Source organism: Salmo salar, chromosome ssa12, assembly GCF_905237065.1.
Source record: "Salmo salar chromosome ssa12, Ssal_v3.1, whole genome shotgun sequence".
NCBI classification, from domain to species: domain Eukaryota; kingdom Metazoa; phylum Chordata; class Actinopteri; order Salmoniformes; family Salmonidae; genus Salmo; species Salmo salar.
Window position 1 is genome coordinate 92,397,100 of NC_059453.1, and position 10,000 is coordinate 92,407,099.

At 45.3% G+C, this 10,000-nt stretch overlaps 1 protein-coding gene across 2 annotated transcripts in view; it reads right to left on the minus strand.

Annotated features, from left to right (window-relative positions):
• Window positions 1-10,000, minus strand: part of col2a1b (collagen, type II, alpha 1b) — an 86,493-nt gene that overhangs the window by 60,395 nt on the left and 16,098 nt on the right. For both annotated transcript variants that reach the window (XM_045691949.1, XM_045691950.1), the window contains 4 exons: window positions 9,066-9,167; window positions 7,993-8,070; window positions 3,687-3,731; window positions 4-57 (listed from right to left, as the gene is read on the minus strand). In XM_045691949.1, coding sequence (XP_045547905.1) covers window positions 4-57; window positions 3,687-3,731; window positions 7,993-8,070; window positions 9,066-9,167 — 279 coding nt within the window. The remainder of the gene's footprint in view (window positions 1-3; window positions 58-3,686; window positions 3,732-7,992; window positions 8,071-9,065; window positions 9,168-10,000) is intronic.

A 10,000-nucleotide genomic window follows, 5' to 3' on the forward strand; every position in this document is an offset into this window, starting at 1 on the left:
TACAGCTGATCCGGGCTCTCCAGCCTCTCCGGGGTTGCCTTGGAAACCTTGTGGGCCCTGGGACGGAAGAGAAGGGAGAGGAGAGGTTAGAGTCGTCTGTGAAGTTAACCAGATTATTTTAGATGGTCATCGGTCTTTTAATAATGTGTGTGATATTCACTTTGATTTCTTAGATGACATTACAGAAAGGAAATACTAAAGGAGGTAGAGAATATACAATATTATTTTTTGTAATACCTAGGTATTGACTTCAGCTAGACCTGATCTAAGATTGCGGTCACTAGTTTAGAATTCCTAAAGCAAGTCTGACTAGAAGTCTACACAAAAACTCACACATATCAAATCACCCCGTGTCCTGATCTTATCTGAGTCTGATCCCACTCCCTTTGGGGCTAGTACAGCTAGTACAGGGTCTACAGCTACTACAGGTAGTACATCTAGTACAGCTAATACAGCTACTACAGCTAACACAGCTAGTACAGCTAACACAGCTAGTACAGCTAGTACAGGGTCTACAGCTACTACAGCTAGTACATCTAGTACAGCTAATACAGCTAACACAGCTAGTACAGCTAACACAGCTAGTACAGCTAGTACAGCTAGTACAGGGTCTACAGCTAATACAGCCAGTACAGCTAGTACAGCTACTACAGCTACTACAGCTAATACAGCTAATACAGCTAACACAGCTAGTACAGCTAGTACAGCTAGTACAGGGTCTACAGCTAATACAGCCAGTACAGCTAGTACAGCTACTACAGCTACTACAGCTAATACAGCTAACACAGCTAATACAGCTAGTACAGCTAACACAGCTAATACAGCTACTACAGCAGTACATCTAGTACACCTAATACAGCTAATACAGCTAGTACAGCTAATACAGCTAGTACATCTAACACAGCTAACACAGCTAGTACAGCTAATACAGCTAGTACATCTAACACAGCTAACACAGCTAGTACAGCTAGTACAGCTAATACAGCTAGTACAGCTAATACAGCTAATACAGCTAGTACCTCTAGTACAGCTAATACAGCTAGTACAGCTAATACAGCTAGTACAGATAATACAGCTAGTACGGCTAGTACAGCTAGTACAGGGTTCTAATACAGCTAGCGTAGCTAGTATAGGGTTCTAATACAGTTAGTACAGCTAGTACAGGGTTCTAATACAGCTAGTATAGCTAGTATAGGGTTCTAATACAGCTAGTATAGCTAGTACAGCTAGTACAACGTTCTAATACAGCTAGTATAGCTAGTACAGCTAGTACAACGTTCTAATACAGCTAGTATAGCTAGTACAGCTGGTACAGGGTTATAATACAGCTAATACAACTAGTATAGCTAGTACATCTACTACATCCAGTACAGCTAGTACAGCTAATACAGCTAGTACAGCTAATACAGCTAGTACAGCTAGTACAGCTAGTACAGCTAATACAGCCAGTACAGCTAGTACATCTACTACAGCCAGTACAGCTAGTACAGCTAATACAGCTAGTACAGCTAATATAGCTAATATAGCTAGTACAGCTAGTACAGCTAGTACAGCTAGTACAGCTAATTCAGCCGGTACAGCTAGTACATCTACTACAGCCAGTACAGCTAGTACAGCTAATACAGCTAGTACAGCTAATACAGCTAGTAAAGCTAGTACAGCTAATACAGCTAGTACAGCTACTACAGCTAGTACAGCTAATAAAGCTAATACAGCCAGTGCAGCTGGTACAGCTAATACAGCTAGTACAGCTAATAAAGCTAGTACAGCTAATAAAGCTAATACAGCCAGTACAGCTAGTACAGCTAGTACAGCTAATACAGCCAGTACAGCTAATACAGCTAGTACAGCTAATACAGCTAATACAGCCAGTACAGCTAGTACATGGTTTACAGCTAATACAGCTAGTACAGCCAGTACAGCTAGTACAGCTACTACAGCTAGTACAGCTACTACAGCTAATACAGCCAGTACAGCTAATACAGCTAGTACAGCTAGTACAGCTAGTACAGCTAATACAGCCAGTACAGCTAGTACAGGGTTTACAGCTAATACAGCTAATTCAGGGTCTACAGAGTGTGGATCAAAATGCAGTGGCTCTCCAAAGATTCATGCTCAGACATGTCCTCTGGCTAGCTGGCAATACCTGCCACTTTAATTACTTTAGAGGAAAGGTAGGAGAAGACAGGAGCCGAGGGGGCTTTGGGTGGAGGGCTGAGGATCATACCTGGGATCAAATGGAATTTGCTATATTTATCATTCTTTAGCTGTGCTTGAGCTACCCTGGTGCAATGGAACTAATGGAGTAGTCCCAAAATGAGCAAATCCCGCCCACCTGACACTCCAGGAAGACTAAAGCAAAATATTTTGAATACTCTTTGAACCTATATCTGGGGGGGGCTAACAGGCACAGTAACCTAGCTAGTGTATATGGGAACATGTATTCCGTGTTTATGGTGTATGCCTCTGTTTTAGTGCTGTCATGACATGTATTCATTCACTGTTTGTTTCAGGCCTTCATCTATACACATACAGTACGACGAGAACTAGACTTCTGACTAATAGTACTATGGGACAAACTAGTGTAAAGAACCACAGCCATTTCATAATGTACCAGTAGACGGTATAACTTTGCATATGATATACATGTTTATATATGGCTCTGTGCTGAACTGATATACATGTTTATATATGGCTCTGGGCTGAACTGATATACATGTTTATATATGGCTCTGGGCTGAACTGATATACATGTTTATACATGGCTCTGGGCTGAACTGATATACATGTTTATATATGGCTCTGAGCTGAACTGATATACATGTTTATATATGGCTCGGGGCTGAACTGATATACATGTTTATACATGGCTCTGGGCTGAACTGATATACAGGTTTATATATGGCTCTGGGCTGAACTGATATACATGTTTATACATGGCTCTGGGCTGAACTGATATACATGTTTATATATGGCTCTGGGCTGAACTGATATACATGTTTATATACGGCTCTGGGCTGAACTGATATACATGTTTATACATGGCTCTGGGCTGAACTGATATACATGTTTATATATGGCTCTGGGCTGAACTGATATACAGGTTTATATACGGCTCTGGGCTGAACTGATATACATGTTTATACATGGCTCTGGGCTGAACTGATATACATGTTTATATATGGCTCTGGGCTGAACTGATATACATGTTTATATATGGCTCTGGGCTGAACTGATATACATGTTTATACATGGCTCGGGGCTGAACTGATATACATGTTTATACATGGCTCTGGGCTGAACTGATATACATGTTTATATATGGCTCTGGGCTGAACTGATATACATGTTTATATATGGCTCTGGGCTGAACTGATATACATGTTTATATATGGCTCTGGGCTGAACTGATATACATGTTTATACATGGCTCTGGGCTGAACTGATATACATGTTTATACATGGCTCTGGGCTGAACTGATATACATGTTTATACATGGCTCTGGGCTGAACTGATATACATGTTTATACATGTCTAAGCGTGTACAGTACCAACTGTTATATAATGAGGCTTGTTGACGGGAGTCTGTATGTGCGTGTGTGTGTGTGTGTGTGTGTGTGTGTGTGTGTGTGTGTGTGTGTGTGTGTGTGTGTGTGTGTGTGTGTGTGTGTGTGCAGGTACTCACAGGAGCTCCAGAAGGGCCAGGTGGTCCTCGAGGACCCATAGGCCCCTGGTGGGAGATAAAGACACGTTAGATAATAACCACATGATCTTCCACACTACCTTAAACTCAACTAACCTCCAAACAAACCAACGTAAACAAAAATATGTTCGTTTCTAGTTGTTATAATTAAGTTGAACATATTTCAGACTTGGGGGTGGGAAGAGAAAGAAGTGTGGACTTTCACTTCAACTTCTCTTTTCTCTTGTGTTATAAAACCTATTGTTGGCTTCTTTCTTCTCCTTCTTTGGCTTCTCCTTCTTTGGCTTCTCCTTCTTTGGCTTCTTCTTCCTATTTGACTTCTTTCTTCTTTGCCCCTCAGCAACACAAACTCACTAGCCTGCTGCCTGTCAGAACCATAAATAATTTTGGGAATTCCACAGTGGCACTCTGACTCTTTCTCTCTTTCTCTCACTCCCTCTCTCTCTCTCTCCCTCTCTCTGTTTTCTTTGTATCTCTCTTTTCTCTCTCCCTCTCTGTTTTTCTCACTCACTAACTCTGCCTCTCTTTCTGTAGTTCAGAGGTCAGGGCCAGAAGTGTTGTACTCTACGTGACTTCTGTCAAACTATTTGTTTGCACTTTAGCATGAATCTAGAGGAAAAGCAATAGCTATGGGTCGTTTTGGAGCGAAAGAGAAACATATAACATCTGCTAGAATGAGCATTGCTAGCTCCAACAAAGTCTGTTTGACAGACATACTGTAGAAACACTAACACCTCAAATAACTTTTATGAATAAGCATTGAGAAAGGATTTATTAAGAATTTAGAAAGGCGTATACATGAAAGTTATTATAAAATGTTACCAACTTTTTTTGTATTAATCAGATCTGAAAAGCAGTGAGTCAAATCCTTGCTCTGCTCACTGATCTTGTTGTTAATCTCCTCCGGTTAATAATAAAGACTTTTGACTGGCAACAGACATCTAGTCAGGAAGGAGTAATACTCTTCTCAGCTCAACCTCATCATGCATCATTACACATTGATCAGAGACAGAGAGAGAGAGAGAGAGAGAGAGAGAGAGAGAGAGAGAGAGAGAGAGAGAGAGAGAGAGAGAGAGAGAGAGAGAGAGAGAGAGAGAGAGAGAGACGTGTCACTCTCTATTCAGGTGATGAGTCAAATCTGTCACACAGAGAAAATCTTTAACATGGGCAAAGAGGAGAAGATGATCTAACCTGGAGTTTAATGAAAAGTCAAGAGCTTGGGTCTAAAATCACACCCTACAGTATTCCCTGCATAGTGTACTACTTTTGAACAGAGCTCTATGGGCCCTGGGCAAAAGCAGTGTACTATAGACGAAATAGGCTGCCACTTCAGTCGCAGCCAAAACTAAGAAAGCTAAGAAAACGAAGACTTAAAAAAAAAAAAAGATTTCCACTCTTCCACTCATGAAACGTGGACTACACTCTGTGTATCTATAGCCTTTAATGGTCTTTATAACACACGATTCATAGTGTTGGTGCGTAGACTGATTATAGTAGAGAAATGCAGGGCACCAGCCAAAGCAAACGTCCCTGAGACAGCACAGAGCTCCTCTGATGGGAATTAAATGTATCTTTTCAGCGAGGCGAGCAACGGACAAACCCACGCCGCAACGGGCCAGGGGCTTGTCAATGGAGCTCTATGTCCATTCGTAGGCGGAGTGTGTTTGAGGTCTGTGTGTGTGTGTGTTTTGGGTCTTTGTGTGTGTGTTTGGGGTCTGTGTGTGTGTGTGTTTGGGGCCTGTGTGTGTGTGTTTGGGGTCTGTGTGTGTATGTTTAAGAGGTGGTGTATGTTTGGGTCTTGTGGTACACCGCCTCTCAGTGAAGGCACTGTGTTAGGGACCAGGGGCTGTAGGTAGAGACATAGGGGGTTGACTCTCAGAGAAGACACTGTGTTAGGGACCAGGGGGTGTAGGAAGAGACGTAGGGGGTTGACTCTCAGTGAAGGGACCAGGCGGTGTAGGTAAAAACGTAGGGGGTTGACTCTCAGTTAAGGCACTTTGTTAGGGACCAGGGGGTGTAGGTAGAGACGTAGGGGGTTGACTCTCAGTGAAGGGACCAGGGGTGTAGGTAGAGACGTAGGGGGTTGACTCTCAGTGAAGGGACCAGGCGGTGTAGGTAAAAACGTAGGGGGTTGACTCTCAGTTAAGGCACTTTGTTAGGGACCAGGGGGTGTAGGTAGAGACGTATGGGGTTGACTCTCAGTGAAGGGACCAGGGGGTGTAGGTAGAGACGTAGGGGGTTGACTCTCAGTGAAGAAACTGTGTTAGGGACCAGGGGGTGTAGGTAGAGACGTAGAGGCTTGATCCTCAGTGAAGGGACCAGGGGCTGTAGGTGGAGGCGTAGGGGGTTGACTCTCAGTGAAGAAACTGTCTTAGGGACCAGGGGGTGTAGGTAGAGATGTAGGGGGTTGACTGTCAGTGACGGGACCAGGGGGTGTAGGTAGAGATATAGGGGGTTGACTCTCAGTGAAGGGACCAGGGGGTGTAGGTAGAGATGTAGGGGGTTGACTCTCAGTGAAGGGACCAGGGGGTGTAGGTAGAGACGTAGGGAGTTGACTCTCAGTGAAGAAACTGTGTTAGGGACCAGGGGGTGTAGGTAGAGACGTAGAGGGTTGACCCTCAGTGAAGGGACCAGGGGCTGTAGGTGGAGGCGTAGGGGGTTGACTCTCAGTGAAGAAACTGTGTTAGGGACCAGGGGGTGTAGGTAGAGACGTAGGGGGTTGACTCTCAGTGAAGGGACCAGGGGGTGTAGGTAGAGACGTAGAGGGTTGACTCTCAGTGAAGGGACCAGGGGCTGTAGGTGTAGACGTAGGGGGTTGACTCTCAGTGAAGGCACTGTCTTAGGGACAAGGGGGTGTAGGTAGAGACGTAGGGGGTTGACTTTTAGTGAAGGCACTGTGTTATGGACCAGGGGGTGTAGGTAGAGACATAGGGGGTTGATTCTCAGTGAAGGGACCAGGGGGTGTAGATAGAGAAATAGGGGGTTGACTCTCAGTGAAGGTACCAGGGGCTGTAGATAGAGAAATAGGGGGTTGATTCTCATTGAAGGGACCAGGGGGTGTAGGTAGAGAAATAGGGGGTTGACTCTCAGTGAAGGGACCAGGGGCTGTAGATAGAGAAATAGGGGGTTGACTCTCAGTGAAGGGACCAGGGGGTGTAGGTAGAGAAATAGGGGGTTGACTCTCAGTGAAGGGACCAGGGGCTGTAGATAGAGAAATAGGGGGTTGACTCTCAGTGAAGGGACCAGGGGCTGTAGATAGAGAAATAGGGGGTTGACTCTCAGTGAAGGTACCAGGGGGTGTAGGTAGAGAAATAGGGGGTTGACTCTCAGTGAAGGGACCAGGGGCTGTAGATAGAGAAATAGGGGGTTGACTCTCAGTGAAGGGACCAGGGGCTGTAGATAGAGAAATAGGGAGTTGACTCAGTGAAGGGACCAGGGGGTGTAGGTAGAGACGTAGGGGGTTGACTCTCAGTGAAGGGACCAGGGGGTGTAGGTAGAGACGTAGGGGGTTGACTCCTGGACTGTGCTTGGGACATCAGAGCAGCCCAGTCTTTTTTAGTCCTTTCCTTCTCTGGCCAGATGCTGCCAAGCTAAACCTGCTGGGCTTCAATCAGAGACAGACAGGGCCCGGGTTATTGAGGGTAGGGGGAGGAATGAAGGAGACAGACAGGCTTCTCTTTGGGGTCTAGTACCAAAGCCCCAAAGCCACAGAGTCTGTCTCAGGCACATTGCTCTGCATTTCCCCTCCTCGCAGGTCTCGAATGGGGTACAATCCACTGTGGCGACCACCAGCTGGGTTTCAGACTTCAGCTCCACCAGTCAGCCAGCCAGCCAGCCAAATGCTCGCTGTGGGAGCAGCAAGCCGAGCGCTGCTCTGTGGGTTTCCAAACCAAAATAGCTCCCAGTAAATGTGCTCTTCATCGCTTCATGGCTTAGAGGCTGCATGTGATGGAGTTTTCAGTCGACTTGAAAAATAAAATAATGAAGACCTTGTCTGTTTCCCAAACCAAACCTAGGTATGCTCCACAGAGGGGGAGGGGTTATATTTCCTGTAGCAGGGGGCCAGGAGGATGTGTAGTTTCTCCCCCAGACCTCAGGGGGCAGTGTTGAGTCACGCTGGGACATATTCACTGAAGCTGGTCTCACGTAGCCACTAGTCAGATCAGACCAGACATGGCATTCTTGCATTTGCTTTATGTCTGCGAAACGATACTACTCTGAAGCTGATAGGAGAGAACTGGTCTAATGGCGCCAGGGATCTAACGACGTATCTCATGAGCTCTCTCACCATTGGTCCTTGCATCACGCCCATCTGTGCTCCGCCAGCCTTCTCGTCGAATCCTCCCGCCATCTGAGCAGCAAAGTTCTGTGGGATGACAAAATGGCATCCATAAGACACTGTTATATGATCCCAAGAAATACCACCACACTCATCTCAATAGTAGGCATATTGCTGTCTTGGAAGTCTACTCTCAGACAGCACAGCACATCTTAACAGGATCAGTGTGTGTGTGTGTGTGTGTGTGTGTGTGTGTGTGTGTGTGTGTGTGTGTGTGTGTGTGTGTGTGTGTGTGTGTGTGTGTGTGTGTGTGTGTGTGTGTGTGTGTGTGTGTTTTGTCTCTGTCTGTGAGAGAACAGTAGATAGTGAAGGGGATGGATATCAGATCAACAACAGAGTACACAGGGAGAGGGGTAGGATAACTATTTTCATCTCTTTCTCTTTCACAATGGAGCCCCTTACCTCTTCTCCCCTTCCCTCTTCTCCCCTCCCCTCCTCTCATCTCCTCTCCCCTCCTCTCTTCTCCCCTCCTCTCCCCTCCTCTCTTCTCCCCTCCTCTCCCCTCCTCTCTTCTCCCCTTCCCTCCTCTCTTCTCCCCTTCCCTCTTCTCCCCTCCTCTCCCCTCCTCTCTTCTCCCCTCCCCTCCTCTCTTCTCCCCTTCCCTCTTCTCCCCTCCCCTCCCCTCTTCTCCCCTCCCTATCATGCTACCTCCTTTCTCTACACCTCCCTCTGTCACTCCCTCCTCCCTCCCCTCCCCTTCACCCCCCTCCCTTCCCTTCCCTCTCCTCCTCTCTTCTCCCCATCCCTCCACTCTCCTCTCCTCCTCTCTCCTCAGGAATGAAAAGCATTCCACTGTGTAATCTCTCTCCATCTCTCCATTCTATACTATACCATAATTTCTTTGCCTAATTCTTCGGCGCTAAAACACTATTTCACTTCACAGTCATTTTCAATCTATCAACCCTTTACCGTTAACGTATACAGCCTACTTACTGAAGCATGTGCTTCCTCTTTTTACACAAACTCCACAAACAGCAATTTCAAAGATTATTATAATTGTTTTATTCTGCAGAGATACTTACTCCTCCAAGGCCGGGGGGTCCGTTAGGTCCTGGAGGTCCAGGAGGGCCGGGGTTACCGGGGGTCCCAGGCTCGCCATCTCTGCCACGGGGCCCGGGGCTGCCCTGAGAGAGGAATAGGGCAGTTCATATCTTCTCTAAATCACCAACATCACAGCAGTGAGTATCTGCATGAATAAGAGCTTCCCTTTCAGGAAGTAGGAGTTATTAAGACCAATAAGGCCTGAAGTCCCAACTACAACGACAACAGAAAGCCTGAAACAACATATTATACAGCATCTTCCATCTAAACAGAAACATCTTATTATATCCATGAATGTATCATTAAATGGACAATAAAGCTTTTGAACTTTATCTCCTCAAACTTTCAGGTCAGCCACATCCTACAGTAGGAGAAAGAGAAAGGCAGATCAAATCTAAGAAAATTCTGCTAAAAAATAACAGTCACATAATGTGCAGTAGGGTCTATACTTCAGATGAAAATGTCAAGTTGGGCTCAACAAACTGTCCGTGAGAATATCTCCACTGACAGTTCTCTGATTCAGTGGATCAGATTCACTTGACATCTGATTCAGTGGATTAGATTCACTTGACATCTGATTCAGTGGATCAGATTCACTTGACATCTGATTCAGTGGATCAGATTCACTTGACATCTGATTCCCCAAAAAATCTGATTTGGCAAAAAAAAAAAAACGATCTCGTCATTCATAAAAACAAATAAAACCTTTCACAGTAAAAGATTTTTTAGAAAGTAAAAAAAAAATCATCCAAGACAGTATCTATTTCCAGATGAATTGTGAACTCTAGTAATACCAATGATAAATCATTCTAACCTGGCCAGGCAGACATTGTTAACTTCAAACCAAACTGAATCCTTTCCAAATACTTCCTGACAACTACATGAAGGATTGGCAAATATTCCCCTCAGTCTACGG